Here is a 25832-nt window from a genome sequence, read left to right as displayed (position 1 = left end):
TCATCCTTAACTCTTTAAAGTTCGAACTTCGCGCTCCAAGAGCTTGCGCTAAACGCCGCTAGAGCGAGAATCGCAACTCGCAACACCGGTTAGTGATCTTGTAGGGAATGATCGGAACAGCGTGTATCATCGCTGATTGGTTGCCGCGATTTTGGAGCAAAAGCGGAAGTAGACAGAGAAAGAAACTGTAAAAAAAGAAAGAGACAGAAATACTGATAGAAAGAGATAGATATGTTTATTTCCGGTTTTTCTCCAAGATGACTGCGGTTATACCGATCACTCCCTAGAGGATCACTAGGGATAGCCTCACTGATGAGTCCTCTGGCAGACCTAGGACGAAACGCAACCTTACTTTTCCCTATGGATTTAACGCCATACGATCTGGCAGCTCGACAATAAAACCATCTGGCAACCAGTGATGCCAGAATCGTGGGACGTAGGACAAATGCTTACCCCCACTATGACCTACCGTCGTCTCTCACTATAGCCTACCGTCGACCCCCACTTTCTTCCCAACACACTGCACACAAGCATATCCCTACTCCTGCCATGTAAGCTGCTGTCGGGCTGCCGAGCATACGGCAGGAGTAGGAATATGCATGTTGAAGTGCGATGGAAAGAAAGTGGGGGTCGACGGTAGGTCATAGTGGGGATAAGCTTTTGTCCCACGTCCCACGATTCTAGCATCACTGCTGGCAACCCTGTCCAGTCCAAATTGGTCGAAATCCACCAGAGTCCAGACGGCCACTCAACGTCGTTCTGCGCGCGAAAAGAAAATTTGTTGACATTCGTTGCGGCCTATAGAAATAAGAAGAAAAGTGTTAAGATTTGAGTATGACACACTTGTAGAAAGAAAATATATCGTCACATGTGTATTAAATTGATTATAATATCAATCTGAGAGTTCCTGATAAAAATTCATATCCAGTTAAAGGTCACTACTAATAATGAAGGTTCATTAAACGATATACTTTGTTATATACTTTCAAAGAAATTCAGTCAAGATGAAACTACATTGTAATGTTGAAATTAATAACAGATTATGTGTAACAAATGTAACACGAAAGAAATCGCAACGTTCCATTTTAGCGATTGGGAGACAGACAGTGAAAACTAATGAATTATACATTCTTTGGCAAACATTACAAAATAAACAGGGTACTAAGTATAAGGTAAAAAAGTCTAAGCATTCATCAGTTTTTGAAAAATGCTTCATACATTCATTATATTTCTTGGTTAAAGTTTAAGCCTTCAATAATTTATATACTCTTTGTTGCAGATTGAATGTAATATAGATAACGTATTCACAAAGTTTATTAACGAAGGAAAGGCCACAATTCGTTTGAAAGACCCACCTCATGACTTAATTATTAAATCTGATATAATTCAACTAAAAAGCTTTATTCACATTTTGAGGCTGGCAGTATCAAAGAAAATAGATCCATCAGTTCTTGCTATTTCAAATTTGAATCCAAAAGCCATACGTTCTGTTCCAAAGGTGAAAGTTGTAATTAAGAAATCTTCGGAATATCCAACTTTGGCTGGTTTCCCACGGATGACCGAAGAACTACACTTAGCAGGATTAAATAGGAAATCGTTTGATAGACAAATTTTAAGACTTCAGAGTTTGAGGATTTTGAACTTATCCAACAATCAAATTTCATCATTACCAAAAGAATTAGGGATTTTACAGCATCTGCAGGAACTTCATCTATCACAGAATCGTCTTGAAAAAACTGTAAAGTGGGCATGGTTAGATCAAGTTCCTATAAAATCTAATTTAAAATTGTTAGATATAAGCAATAATTTGGTATGTTGCTTTCATGTATCGTAAATAGTACTTAACAGAGTAAGCGAATTGTACGATAATGTAATGTCACGTAATATTTCTCATGCAGTTAACAGAATTACCAGAACAAATTGGAAAGCTTTATGCCCTTGTTAATTTGAAAGCTACCCAAAATGTGCTGACCTGTTTACCACAAAGTATTGGAAAGTTGAGCAATTTGAAGTATTTGGATGTATCTAAGAATAATTTACGTTATATGCCAGGCAGCATGAGAAATCTACAGCTTATTCTGTTAGATGTCTCGGAGAATGAATTTCAAAGTCAAAACACGGATTCACAACCTGTTTGTAAAATTAGCGTACCCAGCTTAGTTGAATATGCAGCCAGATCATTTCTTAAAACAAGGTTTGTAATACATGCGAATAGTTTGGCTGTTTCTATTTACAACTTCAATTCTCTATTAATATATTCAGAACATCGATATCCAAATTAAATTTATTTAATATAGTTCGGATGTTTCTATATACAAAAGACCAGTAAAAAAGATAAATTTAAAATACTCTTTAAACTTACGTCAATTCCATTAGATAGCACTATACTCGTAAAATTGATGGCTCAAAAATGTATTTTTCTTATTTTATAGGTGCCCGTATGATGCAAGTCTAATTCCATTCACGTTGGTAAAATATTTGAACGAGGCAAAGTATTGTGTCTGTGGTAATCCTTGTTTTCAATGTTACATAAGAAAATTCGTGGAATTTCATTTAAGTTTAATAGCTAACAGTGTAAAATCATCAGGGAATATTACAGTACCATTTAATTGTTATTTTTGTTCAATAACTTGTGTATGTTGTTATGCAAAAATACAGTATTAAAGCAACTTTTCATTTCCATTTTAAAAAAGATTTACTTATTACATTTTGTAACAAATATAAAAATATATGAAAGAATACGTACGATTCTCTTCTATTCCTTGCAGTGGCGGATTTAAGAAAAAAGGCCCAGCTGGCAAACGTTCTGAGGGGCCCATTTTTTTCGGGAAAATAGAACAGTAATTTACTAAAAGGGGGTAACTGTACAGAAAAGTATAGAAAAAAATAGGATATACTTCCGAATGGCCTCAGTGGTCGATCGACACAAAGTTTGAGGGAAGGGGTGTGGACCCTAAATCTAAAATTGTAACTTCGGGTATTTATTAGTTTCCGAAATATTAATAACAACTTATTATTACTTTTTTTTACAGACTATTTTTTTAACTGCGTATAAGTAGCGTATCAATAGAGTAATAGGTATCCACCCTATATAATAGGATGGAGCCAGTTTCCGCAAGTTTCTGATTCAAATCTCCAAACTCACATCGGTTCGCTATCATGCTTTACGCGCCCCCCGCACTAATCTAGCCCCAACCAATACTAATAAATACCTGGAACAAGTTGAAAAGTGAAATGCGTTATGTTGGAATAAGTCAACAGACATACTAAAAGTTTTTTATTAATATCTCTGAAACTAATAAATTCCCGAAGCAATAATTTTAGATTTAGGGTCTACACAACCTTTCCACCTTTCCCATTAAACCTCATGTCGACACGTTTACCTAATCCTACCATAGATACAAATTATTTAATCATAATAATATAATTATCACAATGTTTTGCTATATAAATGTTACAATTGACACGTGATATCTGTTATTAGGAAAAATATAAAAATTTGAAGTATGACACAGTATTCAAAGAAATAAGTATGTTTTATAGTACATCTCATATATGTAACTGCCTTGTAAGGATATTTTGTTATCCAGTAATTTTCATTATTATTGTTTCTCAATATGCTAATTACATTGTGTAATATTACAGAAAACTGCAGTAATATTTCTAACACTAATAGCAAAAGCGAAACGGGTATCGTAAATAATTTATTACACTGTAAATTATCATGTTTTTTCAATAAACAAGCATTTGCCAAAATGAAAACAGGTATGATAAAAAATATTATCCATTAAAAGTACACATTGCAAAAGCCATTGCGCTAGTTATTTTATTAACTGTGAATTGACAATATATGGTTTACAAAAATAGAATATCTTTATAAACATCGCATAACGACGCATGTTCTTACTTTCCGTGTAATTTATACAAATATACTTATTCAAATTGCCCATTCTATATCTGTTTTCTTATTACAGCCATAATTCCTATTAAGTATCGCAGAAGATAAGAACTATACAAGTATATTCTAAGAATAAAATATTAATTTAGATTTAAGTCTCATGAAGTATTCACATTCGTATAAAAGTTTCAGCTTGTTAATTCTATGTAAGACAGCATTATTGTATCAATAACCGCCTTGCGGATCTATTTACTGGTAGAATTCGGTACCGTAATGGTATAATTCTTTCTGCGGAGGAAATCATTTGCTTCCAGGTTATATAATAATTTTTAACGAATCTGATTTCAAATTCTTGCGAAAAAAACGATGTTGCTGCAAAAACAGAAACTGAGTTTCACGTAAGTAAACTGCATATTTCGAGATTTGCGGCATTTAGAATTTTGCTACATTGGCCACAATTTTGACATTAGCACCCTCAAAAACTCCCAAAATATCATTTTTACTTTTAATCCGCGTAACTGCATAGTGACTGTTTTTTATATTTGCTGTAGGTTTCAAACCATCAGTTTCTTTTACAATGTTTGGACGAACGCAACTTTGCAAAAACGTTTCCATGGGTACGGTTAACTTTACTGAAAAATATAGTTCTTTAGGTTTAATTTCCACTTTGTCTCGTGTTAATACGTCTGGTTCTTAAGTTACCAAAGAAAGCATTACCCCGAGTCTGACTCGCGGTAGTTCATTTTGGAGCAGTTTGCTTACCCTGAATTAGAGCCGGGTTAATCCACAAGCCGGTTAAGCATCGCGCAGATAACATTTCGTTATCGTGTTAATAAGTACGGTTGGCCATTAATATCTTGTAATGCTATAATATGAAAATTAGGAGTAAGAAATTTAAAGTTACTTCACTTTTACAGTGTTTAAGTTAGGAGTATGAAAATCTAAAAGTTAAAGATGAATTAACATATAATGAAATTTGTATAAAAATATTTAATACATACGATTTTCACCTTATAATCGATATATTTTTGTAATTTCAACAGTATTAGGCACACAATTTATTAATCAGCCAGAATAGAGCATCCAGAAATTTTAATAAAACATCCATAAGTCCGTTAATTTCTTGTCAATATGTCTCACGTGTCCTGGCATTAAAGCAATTCTAGTTATTCCTTTCTTGTGCTAGCTATAACTTTTTATATTACTAAATTTTTAATTACATGCCGTAAATAAAGTAAATATACAACTTTGGAATGTTTCATGTAACACCTAGGATATGTCATTTATCTTATAACTACACGTAGTATTTTGTTTTAATTAGCAAATATTATAAATCCAACTCAATGCAAAGTTGTAATTGAAAAACATGTTCATCGAATAATGTTGCATGGATAAAATTTAGTAATGAACGATGTAAAAAGATGGTCAATTTGACAGTAAATATGAAATACTGGACACAAAATACATGTATGTACTCTGTATAATTATTTTCACCGTAGGGACTTTAACAGTAAGAACAAAATGCACACATCGTTTTATCCAATTCTCTTTAGTATTCAGTATTTCAACAAAGAGTATACATAATGAAATCAATAATCGCTAACCAAAATACTTATCTTTTTTAGGAAACAGCGATTAAAATTTAAATAAAAGCTACAGTTCTCTATTCATTTGGTTTAATTAAGTTTTTCCTTTTGTATCTTTTTTCACAAAATCAAAATCAGAGTCATCCATTTCAGCATAAAACTGTCGCGGTGTGATTATCTTTTTTCTTCCTAAATGCGGTACGGAAAAATCAATATTCTTATATTTATTTTCATCTATGCCTCCACATGCTTGTAAGGGTCGAACAAAAACTTCTGGCTCTTCAGGGCATTGAACTAGTTTTATGCTATAGTCTTCCTCAGTTACATTACTTGTTGGAAAAACATTTCCCTTCTATTTCATATGCAATATAAATGTTTTTTTCAACTTGTTCAATTAGTTTCATGCCGCAATATTCGTGAAGCTTAAACTAACTATTTATACAGACCTGTACAGTTATAGTGTGTGCACCTTCCGCGTATACAAAACTGCTCGGCATTTGCAGATCAGTTAGTGATATTTTTCGATTTCTTAAAAGTCCTCTAATCGCTGCATTCTTATTAAGTTTACACTGTTTTAAAATATTCTCTTCCTCTAAAACATTTTCATTGTTTTCGGTCGTAGCCTCAGTCTCTGATACAGATGCTTCATTACTAACTTCTACAGTTGGCTTCCTACAATCGTAATTTATTTTAGCAAAGAATCTTAGGAACGCATCGCCAGAATACAATATATATTAGTAGATTACTAACATAAACATTGAAGAAGCCTCTTCAGAACTCATACTAGTTGCATCTTGTCTTTCTCTCCAATGCTTTTCAAGGCTTTCGTTTGAATAATCAACACCGCCATTCACCTGCAAATTAAGATTACTTTGTAATGAATATCTGAAGGGTTTTCCCGTTTATAATAAAATAATAATAAAATATATTACGTAGTAGTTCTTTACATTTGTGCAATATACTTACCTCTCTGATGGAAGATGCAATTTCATGCTCATACAGTTCCTGACGCATAGTTGCGCGTCTTTGACAGCTGTAGTCATCATCATCGTCATTGTCATTGTCATCGTCATTTTTATTGTCATATATCTGTGAAGTAGGATATTTAAGTCGCATACCAACTTGATTAATCCCATACCATAATGTTTATTTATTAATATTTTTACAGGACTAAAATAGTACATCGTCATTGCCCGTCAAATTTCGTGGTGATACTGCACATTATTTACAATAAAGATATTAAATTCCAAATTAGACCTCCAATCGCGTTAACTACTGTTATGATTATTTTGATATAATTTTTAAGCGTGAAATACAGTTAGCAGATATAATTACTAACTGTTAGATTTCTTGGAGGTTTCGGCCTAGGCGGTTTTCGGTTGTGCCTGGATGTACTAGGTGCTGGCTGACGTACAAATACTACAGTTTCTTCTGTGTAAGGTATTTGCCTTGCTCTGTTAATATCTTTGTATATATTCATTATAAAGTTAATCTAAACACAACGCATCAACGAAAATAAATTATATACCAAAATGAATTTCACTCTTAAACTTAAATTAACGATACGAAAATTGCTTGTCAAAAAAATACATTTCCGCGAATCGATAATACTTTAAAGTTAGGTTCATTACATTTCCGATATTTGCAATCTTCTCAAATGAATAGGCTGCGAATGATAAGTAGTATGTATAATTTCGTGAAGTAAATTATACATTTCGTAAAGTAAATTATACATTTTGTTGGTGGGAATATTATGATACTCGATTTATTAGATGTGCATAAAATGTTTGGATATTAAGATATTATTCATATTCACTTGTTCAGATGCATGTGTAGATTTCTTACAGATAACCGCAAACGCCTATGAATCTCCTTGATAAGGATGGATTTTGAGTTTTACATCCGATTTAACCATACAATGTGTTTGTTTCGGTGATAGTTAAGGTTAAGGTTAACCTTTGGGTATGTTTAGAACCGAAGCTTTATAATTAACAAGAAAATTCATTGGTTCATTTGAATGTTAAAAAAATCGCAGAATGAACCAATAAAAGTATAACATGAGAACTTTTTTATTATTTGAAATTCAAAACCGTTGTCACTAATGATCGACTATCATTAATTTATACATTCATGATTCATTTCATCTAATATGCGTATATGATATTCGCAACTAAGCATAATAAGCCATGTTTGGTTTGCATACAAATCATGTTCAGTTAAATATGAAAGATCACAAAGAAAACAAATTATTTTGTTACTCCCTGTCATTTAAGAAGGAACCTGCCGACCGACGAGTTTAGACCGGTTCTGCGCAGGTTGACGCTCATTGGTGCCGGGAGAATCCACTATTGGCTGTACCCCCACCAACGCTTTTTCGGAGCCAATGAGCTCATTCTACATGCGCGAAACGGGTTCCTTCTTAAATGACAGGGAGATGCAGGGAGAATACTGTGCAATTACTTTTTTATTTGCTCATGACCACTTATGTCTTTCGCCATAGAATGGCCAAAAACTCTATAAATAAAACTATATACTATATATTACGTGTATATATATAACATTGCAATATATATTTTGCAATATTCGAAATATATATTACCTATTGCAAATAAGTATTATAAAGGTTACTTAAAATGAACAAGCATTATTGTAGGGTAATTATTAAACAGATATGAGTCATACAAATGTGCAATATTTACTTATATCACTGTAGTTGTTTAACATTTGCATTTGTGTGCATTTTTACAAAACATTTAAATATTCATGAGTGAAAGAGATGTGGCATATATGTGTTTACGTTAATTTTCAAATTTTTGTTCCTTATGTTTATGAATTTATTGACAACGAACAAAATATAGTTTTTCGCCCGTTAAACAATAAATCCCCTCTCCTAATCCAAGCACTGTGGTTGAATCATGCAATGACTGCTCGAAGCAGTGTTTGTCAGTGAACTGTCAACGAGACGTATTTTTTAAGTTGGTGTCTTTATGTAACCGTGTTTGTTATCCGTTGTATCCAGTTTTAAGATATTTTAGAACCGTGTGTATCGTCTTCAATATGTTGTGAAAGGCATTTTTCTGAACTATTCGTCACTTAAAGGATACACATCTACACGTGGACAATGCAGGTTAGAATTTAGTAATAAATAAAAGTTAACTCAGATCTAAGTTTATTGTCTCCTAGCTGGCACAGTATTTGTCAAATAAGTAATTTTCCAAATATATTTCTATAGAATTACTATGTTTACATATCAATAGAAATTAGAATATTTTAGAAACAAATACAATTGGCCCGTTCAAACGAAAGGTTTTTTTTCTAATTTTAAATGTTGAAATTTTAAAACGACATTCTCAATAGCTTTACTTTCTTACGTTACTTTGCTTGGATGCAATTATCTATTTTAATTTGACCAATCATTTAATATAAGTACGTACAATATATATGTTATGCAGTTTTCATTATATTTATTCTTTAGTTAGGAATTCTGAGAAATGTGAAAATCATTTTTGTTATAACTTTGTTTGAAATGTATTTTATTACATATCTAAATACATATTGACATTTGCTACGATCATGTTGTTGCGCATATGGAAGCATGGAGTTGCGCGCATGTTTGACACAAGCGGTAAATTTGAATTGTAAATTTTTGTATGCGTTAGGAATTCCATTATTTTTAATTGCTGCATTGCACCAATGTTAGAAAATGAAAAGTTGATTCAAGTAGTTCTTTTTTCTGTAATATGAGGTGCACTATACAACATTAACATTAAAGTAATGGTTTTCCTTTTCGAAATATAATAAAATAACAAGATATTTTGAGAAGTATGTATCTCTTTCCTGATTTAAAGTGTATTTATTATAAAAATTTGAGAAAACCGTGTTTTATATTTATTTTTTGCAGTATTATTTAATTTTTTTATAAGTTTTGTCCATACAGGTATGTCATACGGCTGCGTATCGGTTAATTGCGCAGCAGAACGGAATTTCTTTAGATATGATTGAAATACAATCGTGATAAATCAAAGATAAGTCCTACGCGATGAATGTTGCCAAATAAGGTTGATGTATTCCAGAAATCCAAGTTTATTGTATAGAATGAATCATTACCCGTTTCAGTGCTTGCAATGTATGACACATACATACATATGGATATGTAAAACTTAAACCTTTTTTTCAGTGCAAAGGATGAATGTAATTTCTTTTATTCTGGGATATTCTTCCTAATGGCCCCCGTGGCCGATCGATACGAGGTTTGAAGGGAGGAGTGAGGAGGGGGTGTGAAGCCTAATTCTAAAATTGTAGCTTCGGGTATTTATTAGTTTCCGAAATATTAATAAGAAGTTACTGTTAATTTTTTTTACAACTTATTTTTTAAATTGCATGCACGTAGCGATAATGGGGTCCATCCTGCACCCCCCCCCCAAATCTGTTCTACGAACAGCTCGACGCGTTCTCCTTAGCTCCGCGCGCCCCTCAGGCGCCTGAAAGGCATTCGTACCTATATACTAGTTGTTTGCGGAAAAGAAGGCGTCCGGACGTAAAGCGGGGCAAGGGCCTACTTTGCCCGCATTGGCTCCCACCGCCTGTGTCCCGTTCGCTTACTTTGTATTGGTCGACATTGCCGCATCGGCCAATGCGAGCAAAGTAGCCCCCTTGCCCCCGCTTAACGTCCGGGCGCCTTCTTTTCTGCAAACGACAATAAGTGGCTGAAATTCAAAGCCAATTTTCTCGAAAACGAAGCGCGATATTCAAAATTTGTTTTCTATATTTTCGTCTCATTTTGGCCTGTAGAATCACCCCCTTGAGTATTGACTATCAGTAGAGTAATAGGTATCTACCCCATATAGGTAATAGGATGGATCGCATCTGCCAGTTTCTTGTTTAAATCTCCAAACTCACATCGGCTCGCTACCATGCTTTACGCGCCCGCAAACGGGGCGCCCGCACCCTCCGCTAATCTAGCCCCAACCAATACTAATATCCGGAACAAGTTGGAAAGTGGAATGCCTTGTGTCGGAATAAGTCAACAGAAGGAGTAAAAGTATTTATTAATATCTCGGAAACTAATAAATTCTCGAAGCCATAATTTTAGATTTAGGGTCCACACAGTCTCCCCACCCCTTCCCTCAAACCTCGTGGCGATTGGCCACTGAGACCATTCGGAAATACAGCCAAATTCTGTGTTAGAATATTCTAGTGGAGAATACCATCGATCTAATTGCGATGTGGAAAAAAGTTTTTATTTTTGACGTTATAGTATGAACAAGTTATGTAATATCTTGTGCGGTTTTAATGTAAAAATTGAAGGAAATAAATGAAATGAAGGAGTTTATAATAAAAATCTGTATCTTCTCAAAGTTACAGTATATGGAAAGAGTATGAAACGAATTCAACTACCCAGATAGCACACAGCGTCTTAAAGACATCTCACAGACGTTTATTTCAGACTTTCAAGACTTCTTAAAGACGTCTGGTAAAGTCCTACGTTCCTAAGGTTCTTAAGTTCCTGGGTTTTGGCCGCCCAGGTGCAAAACAATATTGCTGGTCATATTAATTTAATATTCTGTAATTAAGAATTTGATATGCAGGGTTTACTTTTATATCTATAAACACATAGTTTTAAACAGTTACATAGTTAAAATTTTACATATGAGTCATTCCATGCGAATTCGGACCGATTTCGGAGTAAGTTTTCGTAGATTGCTGAAATTTGAATATTTTGTAGTCTTTAGTGATATTTAAACGTACCTCAAAGGATTTTTCAAAATTTTGAAAAATGTCGATTTTTACAGCTGTTTGAATTTAAGTGCTAACTTCTTTTCAATACATTATAGCTATAGAAGTAGTAAGCGGATGGAGATGAGCTTTACGGTGCTTATAGACAAGATATTGAAGTTTTAAGAAAAAATTATTTCAGTTTAAAAGAATTTTTTTTAACCATTTTTGTGCAATTATTTTAAACAAATGCAGGTTTTTAACATCAGGCGCGATTTTAAAAATATGAAAAAGGAGAATATGGTTCTATCCTTCCCCTTGATGGACAAAATTTAAAAAATATGGGTATTTTAAAATTGGCCCTGCAAAAATTTCCGAAAGATGACGCTGCGTCGCCTAGCACCGGCTCGACTGGTCGGGCCGTATGGTAGTCGCAGCGGCCAAGCGACTATACTTGATATTCTTATACAGGATTCTCGAAAATGGTAAGTATTTGAAACACACTGAAGGAGGAAAACTCTTACTGTTTTTTATATCCAACATAATACGGTATCTGAATTTTTGGTGTTCGCAATATTTTCCTTGAAACGAGGGTGCTTTTTAGTTTTTTTTTAAATTGAATGCTATATATTTGATTACCCAATTTAAAAGCGACTGTCAAGGCAAATTCAACCATATGGTAACTTGTGACCTTCAAGGCCACACAAGGTTAGGAATAGAGTAAATATATTGAACTAATATTTAGTAGATTGAGTTCCTTCCTTTCATTCCTAACCTTGTGTGGCCTTGAAGGTCATAGTGTACCAAATGGTTGAATTTGTCTCGACAGTCGCTTTCATATTCGGTAATCAAATATATAGTATTCCATTTAAAAAAATAAAAGTCACCCTCGTTTCAAGGAAAATATTGTTAACACCAAAATTGAGATACCGTATTATGTTGGATATAAAAAACAGTAAGAGTTTTTCTCCTTCAGTTTTTTGTCAAATACTTACCAATTTTGAGAATCTTGTATAAGAATATCAGGTATAGCCGCTTCGTCAAATTTCGGCAATTTTTACAGGGCCAATTTTAAAATGTCCATATTTTTGAAATTTTGTACATCAAGGGGAAGGATAGAACTATATTCTCTTTTTTCAGATTTTTAAAATCGCGCCCGATGTTAAAAACCTGCATTTGTTTAAAATAATTGCACAAAAATGGTTAAAAAAAAATTTTAAACTGAAATAATTTTTTCTTTAAACTTCAATGTCTTCTCTATAAGCACCGCAAAGCTCATCTCCATCCGTTTACAACTTCCATAGCTATAATGTATTGAAAAAAAGTTAGCACTTAATTTCAAACAGCTGTAAAATCGACATTGTTCAAAATTTTGAAAAATCCTTCGAGGTACGTTTAAATATCACTAAAGACTACAAAATATTCAAATTTCAGCAATCTACGAAAACTTACTCCGAAATCGGTCCGAGTTCGCATGGAATGTCCCATATGATAAACGGCCTGCGGCCGCCCCTAGGTTTGGCCGCCCAAGTGCGGGGGTACCTTCTGCACCCCCGCCAGGAACGGCCCTGGACATACGTCTGCAAGACATAATTCCTGTACGTCGTTAAGACTTACCGATTGGTATGTTTTTAAAACGTCCGAGTAAGGTCGTAAGAGGTTCAGATAAAAAAGGACGTAAAATGGACGTCTTTAAAGGAGTCTCCTGACGCTGATACATGTTGCATGAAACGTTGGTACATGCTTGATGATACAGGTTTCATGAAACTGGCACCTTGCTCACCAGGCAGGAGGGTGAGTAAGATGCAAGATGCATGTATCAATGACTCACTGCAATATGTATCAGCGTCTGGAGGCCCCTTAAGACGCCGCACAGTGGTTTCAGAGTAACTTTTGGTGGACAAAATTCCGTATCTCCGTCAATTCTCAACCGATTTTTGTTTTTTTTTGCTCGTTTTGTCGGGGATTAAATTTGCTGATATACATATCAAATACCTGAATTGCGACCAAAACGTGTTTTTTTCTATCTTTTTTTCTGACGAAGTTTGATGAAAACTTTAGTAGAACAATCTTTGGGGGTAATTTGAAAAGATTTTTCTTATCTAAGTAGTTTTTTTTTACGTAAAATCTTTAAGTGGCACTTGGTAATAACGGAAAACATAAAACAGACGAATTTTTGACACCTCAGGATGTTTGAAATACAACTTTGCAATGCTTGAAAATTGGGAATTTCTACTGAGTTTAGTACAATCAGAAACGTCTAATATATCAATTTAATGTCTGATTAGAAAACCTAATAGCGTTCAGAAATATTGGAGGAAGTCAAAACCGTAATTTATTATTTTACGCTTTTATTTTTGTTTATTAGTAAATAAAAGCTTATCGAATTTTTCCGAACCATATATTTTGCATTTGGAATGTGAGTCAGAACGTAATAAATAAGTTCAGAAAGGAATTAGCTGCAACTATTTGCGACTTCGCTATCAATCCGGTTTTGTTTTGTTGGTGATAGCGCTCAAACTGCCTTTTTGTGGGTAAAATTCGTATAGACTATTTTTGTGGATAGGTTTTTTTCTTTTTTTGCTCGTTTTGTCGGGAAATAAGTTTACTCAAATGCCACAGAGTAGATTTTCAAATTTTCCTTTAGGGATTAAAAAGAAAACAAACAAATTCTGAACTCTTGGTTCCGAAACAACGAGTTTATTAACCAGTTTTTTCATATATCATTAAAGGAAGATGAAGTAAAAAATAAACATAGATTAAACAATTCAAATTTAAAGAAGAAAATTAATGTTGGCTTTCTTTCTTATATTCTACATCTTCTGTGTCTTCTTCATAATTGGACAAAAGATATTTTGCGTCTTTTTCAAGTTCGATAGACGGAGGTGGCCATTGTGATCTCAAATTCGAATGTAAGGATCCGATGATAATAACAAATTATGCATCACATCCTTATTTACCTTTATCGTACAGAAAAAAATGGCTGCTAGTAGCTGCTACTGGGCAGAGTTCGGGATTATTCGACTAAATTTTCATTCGAATAAGTATTTGAATAAATTATTATTCGAATAATCTTCGAATAAAAAATTCGAATAAATTATTATTCGAATAATCTTCGAATAAAAAATTCGAATAAAATGAAATTATTCGACAATAACGAATGATTTTATATGTGACTGAAAATTTATTCGATTAATTTCTTATTCATATAGAAATTTAGTCGACTCAACGGATGAATAATATGATCACGTGGTTTCGGCGATGTATGGTGACACCCGTGAGACCTAACCCTAGTCGCATTTTTGGTTGGCCAACTGTAGCCAACAGTTGGAAATTAGTTGGGATATAGTTAGTGTTTTGCCTACAAATTTGCCGACAAAAAACTTACGACAGTTTGCCAACGAATATTCAATGTTGGGCCTACAATTACTATGGTTGGTTAATTATCAAAAAATTTACAACGTTGATTATATGTCGTCTTACAAACGTTAGAACATTTGCTACATCCAAAAATCTGTTATTATATTCCAAGTTCTGATTTTTCTTTTCTTAATTATAAATACGTAATGAGGACGTCTGTCTTAAGATGAATGTGAAATTTTAAGGAATCAGTCTAAAGGTCGAATGATATTTTGTAGAATATTTCGCGTCACTGCGCAGATTTTATAAACAATTAATACTAGTTATGTAACTAGAAATTAGAAGTGTTTGCAAGGAAATGTGTTGGGTAAGTGCGAACAGCGGTTGTTTCGTAAGCGGAAAGTTTGGGTTCGATTCTCCTCACTGCCAATTTTTTTTTCCTAAACCAGGCCTGAAAAAGACGTCTTTATAACGTCTTTTGAATTCTTCAAGGCGCCTTCTGGACGTCTTTAAGACGTCTGTTGGAAAGAATCCGTCCCAGATAGTACACAGACGTCTAAAGACGCCCAAAAGACGCCCAAAAGACGCCCTTAAGCCGTCCAGACCTAAAACGGACGTACAATTGACGTCTTTCAGACGTCTGTACTATGTGGGTTTAGTTGGGCCTATGGAAAGGAACCTACACTTGGGCCTGCGTTGGTTACAATCTTTGGCTCATTTAAAAGTAGCGGGACACTTCAACAGTTGGCCAACGGATAACACGTTATTGGTCCAACAAACTCCCAACAAATAAAAGCTTCTAGGGAATGTTTTAGGTTAAGTAACTCTTGTCCAGAGTTAGGAGCGATGGGGCCTAAGTGATGGAGGGGGAAACACCTACAGGAACGGTGGTAATGTGCGCGCGAACTGACGCCAGCGCCAAGCCAGTTGTGGACCCAACGCGAAGCCAGCCTCTGCCAACCAGCGTCGCCGGGAAATAGATTGTCGACACTGGTTAGCCGCGGCTGGCTTCGCGTTGGGGCCACGACTGGCTTGGCACTGGCCAAAACTTGCCCACCGCTCCTGTAGGCGTTTCCCCCTCCATCACTTACGCCCCATCGCTCCTAACTCTGCTCTTGTCATAGCTCGTCGTCCAGACACACCCGACCAACACACGCGTCCAGCCACACACGTCCAAACGTGTGTTGGACACAGTACAGACTTCCATCGATAGATGTCGGGTATCACATTTATTCGTCGTTCAATCAGGTCGGATAACGAATAAATTCTTATTCGAATAAATCTGGCTCGAATAACGGTACAGATTTATTCGTGAATAACTAATAATTTTTCGTCGAATAAAATCGTTATTCGTTATTTGCGAATAAATCTTGGGGATTTATACGAATAGGTACGTATTCGAATGAAAATTTAGTCGAATAATGCCCAACTCTGCTACTTTGGTAGTTAAAGAGTCGAGAACGGGTACAGGACGCGCTTTTTTTTACAAAAACGCCTTTCCTGCCATTGAAACTTAAAGGAATTGAAGTAGGCACATTTACATGCGAAAGGAGCGGAGCAGTTTTTACCTATGTATAGTGTGCTCGATATTATCGCCAATTTGTACATAACCAGTGGAGGAGTTCTCAGAGTGAAGCTGGTGCGTGTCGTAAATCGTAAGGATCAATTGCAACGAAGGCGGCTTGTAATATTTGTTAAAATTAATTAAAACATGTTTGTTAAATAGTTTTGAAGTAACATAAATAAAGATTTTATAACTATTCAATTTTATATGATTTCAAATGCTCCCCAAAAATTGATTTACAAATATAGTTAAATAAACAAATTTCATTAATTATTATGTATCAAGAAGACCGCAAATATACGTTCCAACGGATGAAATGAAAAAAAGCGGAAAATATATGGTTTCAGTCAGAAAATGTTTTGTGCCGCGATTCGACCCGAAATGCCCCACGGCGCACAGTGGGACAAACTGCTCCTTTTTGTGTCAAAACTGTAGAACTTTTGATAGGAATAAGATAGAGGGATGAATCTTTTTCGAGGTTAAACCTAAAGGTAAGATTTTCTACATGCGATCCGCCACCGCGGCCAAATCCTGAGCACCGCTCTTATGGAGAAGCATGCATCTGTTTTCCTAGACGCGATTTCGACCGCCGCGTCAGCGCGTCTGCCTCAGCAGCTACCTAGGCCAGAGCTGTGCAACCCGCAGCCCATGGGCCGCATGCGGCCCGTTCCCCGACTTGCCTACTCTGTTGGGCCGCAGGAAAACGACCCCCACCATACTCTTTTAACTCCTACAGTGTGCGCTATACCTATACATGACTGCATTCGTAGGAGTAAAAGGAAGGGACATGGAGTGGCGGCTAATCTGCTGATGGTGGGGGAACCGGCTCACTGGTAGTGGGGACTGTGCGGCCCGCGGCGGCGAACAAGTTGCTCAGCCTTGATCTAGGCTACTCGAGACGCAACACAATGCGATGAGTTTTTATATATTTCTTGTAAACTAATAATATGAGCTGATCTGTGTATAAACACATGTCAAAGTTTGTATGTTTTTATTTTGTGCAAAATTGTGAATCGAGACTTTTCAATTTCGGTGATATAAAAGAGAAAAATTTGATGGGAACTGAAATGAGTAAATAACTAGTTACATATAGTTTTTCCCATAAGAACTCCATAGAAAAAAATTTCAGCAATTCCAGCAAATTTAACCTTCCGGTACTCGCGCGGGTTCAGTTTTTGGCTGAAAAAACCGTTTTACCGTGATCTATTGTACCCAGCACCCCTATGTATTCTTCCAGCGGACATTTTTGCATAATGCCACGTACTTGTCAGGTTCAAATTCAGTTTGCAAGTGTCTCTGATTGAACGAAAACGAAAGTATGCCGCGTATCCTGCCGGCGAGCGCGCTCGTGTACTCACAAGTTTCCCAGTTGTACGCCTCCGATTGCTTTGATTTTTGGATATGTTTTAGAGGACCGAAAAATAAGATATACGTATTTTTTTATTTTGGCCTGTTTGCATGTTTAGGGAGTGAAACCACCCCTCAATGGTTTTCCAGGTATTCGCCTCCGATTGCTTTGATTTTTGGATATGTTTTAGAGGGCCGAAAAATAACATATACGTGTTTTTTTATTTTCGCCTGTTGTCATGTTTAGGGGGTGAAACCACCCCCCAAAGGTTTTCAGGTGTTCGCCTTCAATTGCTTTGGTTTTTGGATATGTTTTATAGAACAGAAAAATAAGATACACGTGTTTTTTTATTTTAGCCTGTTTCCATGTTTAGGGGGTGAAACCACCCCTCAAAGTTACATGATTTTCAGGTGTTCGTCTACGATGGCTCTGATTTTTGGGTATGTTTTAGAGGAAATAAGAAATAAGAAACAGGTATCTTTTTATTTAGGCTTGTTTGCATGTTTAGGGGGTTAAAGCTTCCCCAAGGTATAACATTTTTAGGTGATCATCTCCGATTGTTTTGGTTGTTGGATATGTTTGTCCATATGAAATTTGACTCAACAAAATTTTATACCCCTTATGAATTTTGAGGGGTGGTTTCACCCCCTAAATATGAAAACGGGCCGCTCTAAAGAAACACGTGTATCTTATTTTTCGATTCCATAAAACATATCCAAAAACCAGTACAATCGGAGGCGGAGAACTGGAAAACCATTGAGGGGTGGTTTCACCCCCTAAACATGCAAACAGGCCAAAATAAAAAAATACGTATATGTTATTTTTCGGCCCTCTAAAACATATCCAAAAATCAAAGCAATCGGAGGCGGATAACTGGAAAACCATTGAGGGGTGGTTTCACCCCATAAACATGCAAACAGGCCAAAATAAAAAGGCACGTATATCTTATTTTTCGGTCCTCCAAAACATATCAAAAAACCAAAGCAATCGGAGGCGAACACCTGAAAACCTTTGAGGGGTGGTTTCACCCCCTAAACATGCAAACAGGCCAAAATAAAAAAATACGTATATGTTATTTTCCGGCCCTCTAAAACATATCAAAAAACCAAAGCAATTGGAGGCGTACTTGTGAGTACACGAGCGCGGTCGCTGGCAAGATACGCGGTATACTTTCGTTTTCATTCAATCAGAAACACTTCCAAACTGTATTTGAACGTGACAAGTACGTAGCATTATGCAAAAATGTCCGCTGGAAGAATACATAGGGGTGCTGGGTACACTACTGATTTTTTCAACTAAAAAGGCTGCCGGCAGGTTAATAATACGTGACCGTGCGCTCAGTGCACGACGCGAGTGCTCGTGTTACAAAAATAGGCGCGAGTACCGGAAGGTTAAGAAATTTCAAACTTTTTAACGGCTTCTTCAGTTTTCCAGTACTAGATACTTTGTCACGTCTGGGTGGTGGAGGTTAGGACAATGACAATGTGGGGTCGTAAGGGAATGTTAGGCGCATAGGCAAGCTTTGTAGCACTGAGGATGAGTAGGATTTCATGCGCAAAGGCGAGCTTCGTAGCACTTGGAAAGTAGGATTCCAGGCGCGAAGGCCAGCTTTGTAGCACTGAGGGTGAGGAGGAATTCAGGCGCGAATGCGAGCTTCGTAGCACTGAGGATAAGTAGGATTTCAGGCGCGAAGGCCAGCTTCGTAGCACTGAGGGTGAGGAAGATTTCAGGCGCGAAGGCCAGCTTCGTAGCACTGAGCGACCAGGGAAGGTTTAAACAATAATCGTGCACCAGGGTGACACCCGTTAGACCACAGGTGGTTTGTATTTAAAGGCTCGGTAATTGGATTTACCTCTGCATTGGAATAAGAAGCTACACGTAATATTTCTTTGATATAGTCACCGCCATAGTTACCGCTGCATTGAAATAAGAAGCTACACGTAATATTTCTTTGAATATGCCTAGCCATATGGTCCTATAAAGACCTATGCCAAACTACGCCTTGTAAACACTATAAGAAATCCCGGCGTTTACGAACCGAGATCAGCTGTTGCATTGGCTTGTTATGATTTGGAGTCTTCGTAACCGAAGGATCAATACAATAATTTGATACGTTATTTAAGATAAGAGCGTTTATTTAGTTTAACGCGCAAGGATATGCCATGCACTGATAATGCGATAGCGGTAGTATTATAATAATGCGTGGGACGTTAAGCATTAGCACATAAACATGTATATAAACGATAAGCAATAGCCACATATGTATGCACATGAAATATGTGAGTAATAGCAATAGACAATATTATGAAAAGCAATAAGTATTAGCAATAGGTAATAATATATAACAATATGCGTTTAGCAATAGACAGTAATATGAAAAGCAATAAGCGTTAGCAATGTTAAACCTTAACTGGTATCTTGGGGTCGCTCATGACGCCAGGCACGCAAAGTTCGCTGCAAAATTTTTGGTTGTCTAAGCTTGTAAACTGTTTTTCTAATTAATTTTATAATAATAGTTTAACTTTCTAGGTTTCTATTATTTTATACATTACCTAAGAACAAAATATTTATAGAGGTTGATCTAGGGTCGACTTTACAAATTTCTGTGTCCTTTTTTACTTGGGGTCTGCCACGACCCCAGTATACCAGCCACGTTTGCCAAAAACAGTATATCAGTTAAGGGTTAATATAATATAAAGCAATAAGCAATAATGGAAAAAATATATAAGGGTAAGCAATAGACAATAATATAAATGGGGATGATACGCTATTACTATTGTATGATAAGTAATTATGGTCGCTTACAGTAGATGTCGTCGGATAATAATCAGTGGCGCACTGAATTTGATATTAGCACTTGTTCACTGAGATTATTGGTTTAATATACTTGTTCAACAAGTTGTTTCCGTAGAAAAGATCTACGGCTTCTGAGGTCCTTGTATTTATACAGTGTTTAGGTACGAGGGGTATGCGCGGCATGCACCATGACTCATGTGCAAAATATGTGGTCTACAATTAGAACGTGTTGATGACTCATTTGCGAAATATGCGTTACAATAGGACTTCCGGGGTTTTTATTTGGGGCTTTCGAAAAGGAGGTACTCAACCCATTGGATGGACTTTGCGTGTTTTGATTGGAAAGGGGTGAGGGTGGTTTTGATTTGGTGGGTCGTAGAGAGGGGGTGAGACGTGGTCTCGATTTAAGAGGGATTTTGGGGAGTGAGGTATATCTAGATTTAAATGTGAGGGAGGAGATTGTGCCTCGTAGGGCGAAGAGGGGAAGGGGATTTCGTACTTGACCATCGCATTTGGGGGTGCCAACTTTACAAACCTCGAATCGTCGGCTCATTTCGTCCTCCAGAGTCTGTAGTCAATATGTACGTATATGTAGATACTGTATTGTACAGAGCAATTCTAGAGCGACGCCTGTCAGAGATCGCCTGTCAAATTTCTACTCGAAGGTGACATGTTTCTAAATTTGAAAAAAATGACAATATTCTTTGAATTTCATATATAATAGTTGTGTTACAAAATATTATTTTTATTATAAATAAATAAATTACCTTTAGAACTCCTACAGAATTATTACGAAATTTGTTATAGGCCATTCATCCACCACGGTGATGCAATTTGACCAAGAAATGATTTGTATGTAATGTCGTGGGTATAACTCAAGAAAATTCGTCACATTTTTCTTCGAGAGATTAAAAATTAGACCGAGAAACAAAACCCTGCAAGTGATTGGCGTCATTGAATGCAAGGCGGTTCTTGTTAAAATGCAGTTGCATCGCAGCGGTGGACGAGCGCGGAGCGACCATAGGCGGATTTTGGACGCAGAATGTTGTATGTCACTTGTAACCCGCTCTGAGCGGGTTAACCGGCTCTCTGTACTCTTTGGGAGCCGTTCCTTCGGGGTTACTACGGTTAACCTTTCCTCTGTTAACCCGGTTCGGGTTAGGGTTAGGCGGCGGTTACAATCCCTGACTCTGGCCGTAGAATCGTGATTAGCGATATCAAAAACCCTTTGAACCGCTAAAGTTCAAATTTTAAAAATTTCAGTATATGACCAACCGTTCGTAGTCGGGCTGGCCACTATAGTGGCCTCGTAAAAATTTGGATACTTAGCCGCACATGTTGATTGTATATATGCATAAATTTTAAGTAAATAAAATTTACAATTTCAATGAAAAAATCCCGGCCTTCTAAAGGTTAATAGTAGTTGTCACCAAGTTACGGGTCGCACACTTCACGACACCGTTTTTAATTATAAGGCGAACGAATGGCTTGAGAGTCCACTGACCTTAGAGGTTAGGGAGATTAATAACTAATTAGGCATGGAGGAAGAAGGCCGCGGTGTGTTCGAGTTGCTGCGCGAAAATCAAAACCCTAGAGAGTGAGAGGGAGAGAGAGTGAGATAGGGAGAGGGAGAGGGAGAGACGGAGAGAATCGATAGCGAACGATACGGCGTGCGAGTGTGCCGTAAGATAGAAGCGAGTACGTGATAAGATAATTGCTGAAAGGAGCGAGAGCAGGTGAAAGAGCGGACGAGAAAGGATCGTATGGTCGGGAATAAGGAGAGGATCAGAGAGCGTAAAGAAGGGGAGCTAGCAACGTGTAATGCAGCGTTGCCCCGATGGGCGGTCCGAGAGCACGAGCATCCATCGCGTTTTCCAAAGCTCGCGTGGAAGGGGGCGCTCGAAACCAATGAAGTTGCGGGCATGTAATGGATGGGGAAAACTCTAGTAGTGTGCTGATTTCATGTCGATTAAATTGATTTGATTTGTGGTTATAGGCTGATTTCAAGTCGTTTGGATTTGTGGTTATGGGTTATATTTATTGATGACTAGGTAATTTTTTAAACCCCTGGGGGGGGGGGTTCTTTTTCTTCATAAATTTGTATTGCCATCCAAACTACGTATGCGGGCAAAGTTTCAAGTCCATTGGATAGTGGGAAGTGGGTTGAAATTGAGTTTCTAGATTTGACCTAAACAAACATACATACAAACAAACAAACAAATAGAGGATTGAGAATTTTTGTTAATCAGAGGTGTAAGTGAGACTGTTCAAGTCTATTCCGTCCAATTATATAATATTATTGTTTAATCATTAGTCAATTCCTGTTTACTTTCCCAATTCCTAAAGTTTAGAACACTGGGGCTCCAAGAGTCCCAGTTATATAAACCTACGGGTACGAGCCTACACGCACATTACTAGAGTTTTCCCCATCCGTTACGTGCCCGCAACTTCATTGGTTTCGAGCGCCCCCTTCCACGCGAGCTTTGGAAAACGCAATGGATGCTCGTGCTCTGGGACCGCCCATCGGGGCAACGCTGCACTAGGAAGTACTGTAATATTTAGTTCTTCTGGTACTTTGACAAATACGTTAACATTAAAAGAATTTAAGGACAACTTTTGCTGGTTTTTGCAGGTTACTGAGAAATTTATTTTTTTAAGGACATAGCCGAATTTTAAGAAGATATTTAACTATTATTTTTTTTACCTACTATCACAGAATATCACAAAGTAATTTGTCAATACTAACATCGGATGTTATTGCTCTATTGGCAAATCATATTAGCGATTTAAATTAAGAATATATTGCATAAGTTTATACCTACATATTTATACTATACATTGTAATAATATTTCCCATCAAGTACTATAATACGGACACAATCAGATAATAGTAACTTGTACCCGAGAATATCTGTAGTTTTACTTACACACAAAAACAAGCAAAAAATAATTATAAATAAGTAGAAATGACATTAAAAATAATGACAAAAATAATTTTGCTTTGCCAGAATCGCATGGCAACTACTGTGCAACATCTTCGACAAACATCAGAAGAAGAACAAACAGCTTCTGTCGAAAATGAACTTGCATTTGACAACTCCTCCGATATTAGCAATGGAAACGATGATTATAAATTTCTTTTCTTTATATTGACAAAAACATTTTTCCTGTATAACACATTCAGGACACAGCATACACAAATGGTTGAAAACAGGAACTTTTTACTTCAAAATATATGCAGAAAGACTAAAAAAGGTATAAAAATATTGTTGCGGCGGAGAGGTGTCCCCTCGTTGGGCATTATTATTTATTTACAATAACACAAGTTCAAGTTTAACACAATGCAATATTCACAACAGGAACTATAAGTTTATACTATACAATTTGATTAAAATATTAAGTAGGCATATCTTGATACGTCCGTCCACGATTCTTATCAGTTCAAGATTGACTGCAAATCGATAACAGCTTCGTTCGGTCTTTGCCGGCCGTCTTCTATCTTGAGATGTGAGCACCAGCAGGCCATGATTACCGCTATACACGGTGCTCGCAACAATATGTTTTTATCTATCGGTTCCCGAGGGAAAAAGCGTTATTAAAATTTTGCTAACTTTCTGGGGGTTTTCAACCACTGTGAGTCGGTGTGAAAATAAAGTATAATGTCGTAAAAAGACACAACAAATCATTGTTACAATAATGAAAATAATAAACAAATTTTTATTTTGCAAATTTCGGCTCAGTCATGATTTTATAAATTCGAAAAAGTAATACCATATTCGGTGAAGTGTTTTCTGTAAACTAAGGCTATCTCTAGGCAATACTGTTCATAATCAACGTCGCAGTAAGCTGTTAAAGACAACGGTGCGCTCCGTTTCAGGTAAGCGACCCACGCGCTCCGCTATTACTTCATTGATGTCTGAAAACAATATCGGCCAGTGTCGTACCCATCTCAAAGTTGTCATTTATACGTGCAGAAGAATTTTACTCACCCACTTTTGGCCAATGCCACATTTTTTACAACAATCAGATTTGTAAGTACCAGTTTGTCTGTTCGTTGATTACAAGTTCGACAAAATTGGACTTTTTTCGGACTTGAAACAGTCAATAGCTGTTTCTTTTAGCTTTTCGTCCCCTGAAAACGAATCCGCAAACCGTTTGTCGCCATCACCCTCAGTTTTTGAGAAATTCGATTTTGAAAAAAATTGCAAATTTTCAACTTTGAACATCTTTTGTGTCGAAACGGTAAGACTTATTCGGCTGCTCGTTGCGTCAAATTATTCTATGAACCCTCCCGAATACAACGCTATAAGTTATTATTGGATTATGAACATTTAAATACGTTTAAATAACGATCAAAGTGAAAAGAACACCCGAAATGCACCAATTTTTGCAGATTTTTCTGTATATTTTAAAAACTAAGGGTCTAGGTGAAAATCTGACTACTCCACGATATGCAGCAGACATTTTTCCTTCGGAAAGCATTAACAGAAGTGGTAAGTCTCGTTTTGTTTTCAATACAGAAGCGAAATAGTTTGGCAAAACGTGCGTAGCCGACAGTGGTAGTCACGCGCGTTAAGCGATTGTGTTACGCTGAGCGCCGCCGTTGACTACCACTGTCGGCGCCGCGCGTTTTGCCAAACTATTTCGCTTCTGTATTGAAAACAAAACGTGACTTACCACTTCTGTTGATGCTTTCCGAAGGAAAAATGTCTGCTGCATCGCGTGAAATTGTCAGATTTTCTCCTAGACCCTTAGTTTTGGAAATAAATTGAGAGATATCTTCAAAAATGGGTGCATTTCGGGTGTCCTTTTCCATATCATCGTTGTTTAAACATATTTAAATGTTTATAATGCACCAATAACTTATATCGTTGTATTCGGGAGAGTTCATAGAATAATTTGGTGCAACAAGCAACCGAATAAGTATTACCATTTCGACACAAAAGATGTTTAAATTTGAAAATTTGAAGTTTTTTTTTCAAAATCGAATTTCTCAAAAACTGAGGGTGATGGCGACGAACGGTTTGCAGATTCGTTTCCAGGGCATGAAAACCTATAAGAAACGGCTATTGAATGTTACAAGTCCAGGTGGCTGTCGAACTGTGTTATTTATTACAAAACCCATACAGCACACTTCGTGGCGGCAACGTTGCAGGATGGTTGCAGTAACCTTGCATTGTTGCATGGTTGCAGCGCAATGTGGATGTAACGTTGCTGCGACGTTGCCGTGCAACATTGCACGGGGCGGACATAGAATTATTGCTGCATAGTTGCATCAATGTTGGGGTGCAATATTGCACGGCAACGTTCCTACAATATTTCTGCAACGTTACGGCAACGTTTGGCAACGTTTCCACAATGTTACAGCAACGTTGCGCCAGTATTGCGGCAACGTTCCTGCAATGTTGCCGCAATGTTGCTGCAACTACCATTTGAACATAAAATATTTCCGTTGATTGTAATGATACGAGAAAATGTCTAACGAAAACAATGTTTGCTTCAGAGAGACAATTATTCTGACAGAGACGATTTTTGTCTCAAGGTTATATTTCCCGAAATTTCAAG

General features: G+C 36.6%; 3 protein-coding genes and 1 long non-coding RNA gene across 4 annotated transcripts in view; 2 read left to right on the top strand and 2 right to left on the bottom strand.

Annotated features, from left to right (window-relative positions):
• The first annotated feature begins 717 nt into the window (after positions 1-717).
• On the top strand, positions 718-2741 carry Lrr47 (Leucine-rich repeat 47). Its single transcript, XM_076814115.1, has 4 exons — positions 718-1172; positions 1280-1810; positions 1899-2194; positions 2433-2741. Exons 1-4 carry the CDS (start codon positions 1005-1007, stop codon positions 2662-2664), a joined length of 1227 nt encoding a protein of 408 aa, XP_076670230.1. The 5' UTR covers positions 718-1004; the 3' UTR covers positions 2665-2741.
• A 1067-nt stretch (positions 2742-3808) lies between these two features.
• LOC143369774 (uncharacterized) lies at positions 3809-7723 on the bottom strand. Its single transcript, XM_076814137.1, has 6 exons — positions 7301-7723; positions 6824-6976; positions 6451-6573; positions 6235-6338; positions 5931-6156; positions 3809-5836 (listed from the first exon to the last, which is right to left on the bottom strand). The coding sequence occupies exons 2-6, from the start codon at positions 6962-6964 to the stop codon at positions 5579-5581; spliced, it is 852 nt and encodes a 283-aa protein (XP_076670252.1). The 5' UTR covers positions 6965-6976; positions 7301-7723; the 3' UTR covers positions 3809-5578.
• A 684-nt stretch (positions 7724-8407) lies between these two features.
• LOC143369766 (phospholipid phosphatase 1) overlaps positions 8408-25832 on the top strand; it is a 106289-nt gene continuing 88864 nt past the window's right edge. The window contains exon 1 of the mRNA XM_076814122.1: positions 8408-8611. Coding sequence (XP_076670237.1) covers positions 8606-8611 — 6 coding nt within the window. The 5' untranslated portion in view covers positions 8408-8605. The remainder of the gene's footprint in view (positions 8612-25832) is intronic.
• Positions 15142-25832, bottom strand: part of LOC143369814 (uncharacterized) — a 129498-nt gene continuing 118807 nt past the window's right edge. Inside the window, exon 3 of the long non-coding RNA XR_013085497.1 lies at positions 15142-15355. This is a non-coding gene — a long non-coding RNA (uncharacterized LOC143369814). The remainder of the gene's footprint in view (positions 15356-25832) is intronic.

The sequence above is a fragment of the Andrena cerasifolii genome, chromosome 6 (assembly GCF_050908995.1).
Source record: "Andrena cerasifolii isolate SP2316 chromosome 6, iyAndCera1_principal, whole genome shotgun sequence".
NCBI lineage: Eukaryota > Metazoa > Arthropoda > Insecta > Hymenoptera > Andrenidae > Andrena > Andrena cerasifolii.
Note: the sequence above shows the minus strand (reverse complement) of the source record. Positions and strands in the feature narration are given on the sequence as shown.

Bases quoted from the DNA above. Each gene is read 5' to 3' on its own strand.
- Lrr47 (XM_076814115.1), top strand. From the start codon at position 1,005: ATGAAACTACATTGTAATGTTGAAATTAATAACAGATTATGTGTAACA. The intron at 1,811-1,898 runs GTATGTTGCTTT...TTTCTCATGCAG, and splicing joins TAGATATAAGCAATAATTTG to TTAACAGAATTACCAGAACA. The intron at 2,195-2,432 runs GTTTGTAATACA...CTTATTTTATAG, and splicing joins AGATCATTTCTTAAAACAAG to GTGCCCGTATGATGCAAGTC.
- LOC143369774 (XM_076814137.1), bottom strand. From the start codon at position 6,964: ATGAATATATACAAAGATATTAACAGAGCAAGGCAAATACCTTACACA. The intron at 6,339-6,450 runs GTAAGTATATTG...CTTAATTTGCAG, and splicing joins TTGCATCTTCCATCAGAGAG to GTGAATGGCGGTGTTGATTA. The intron at 5,837-5,930 runs GTCTGTATAAAT...CATATGAAATAG, and splicing joins CACACACTATAACTGTACAG to AAGGGAAATGTTTTTCCAAC.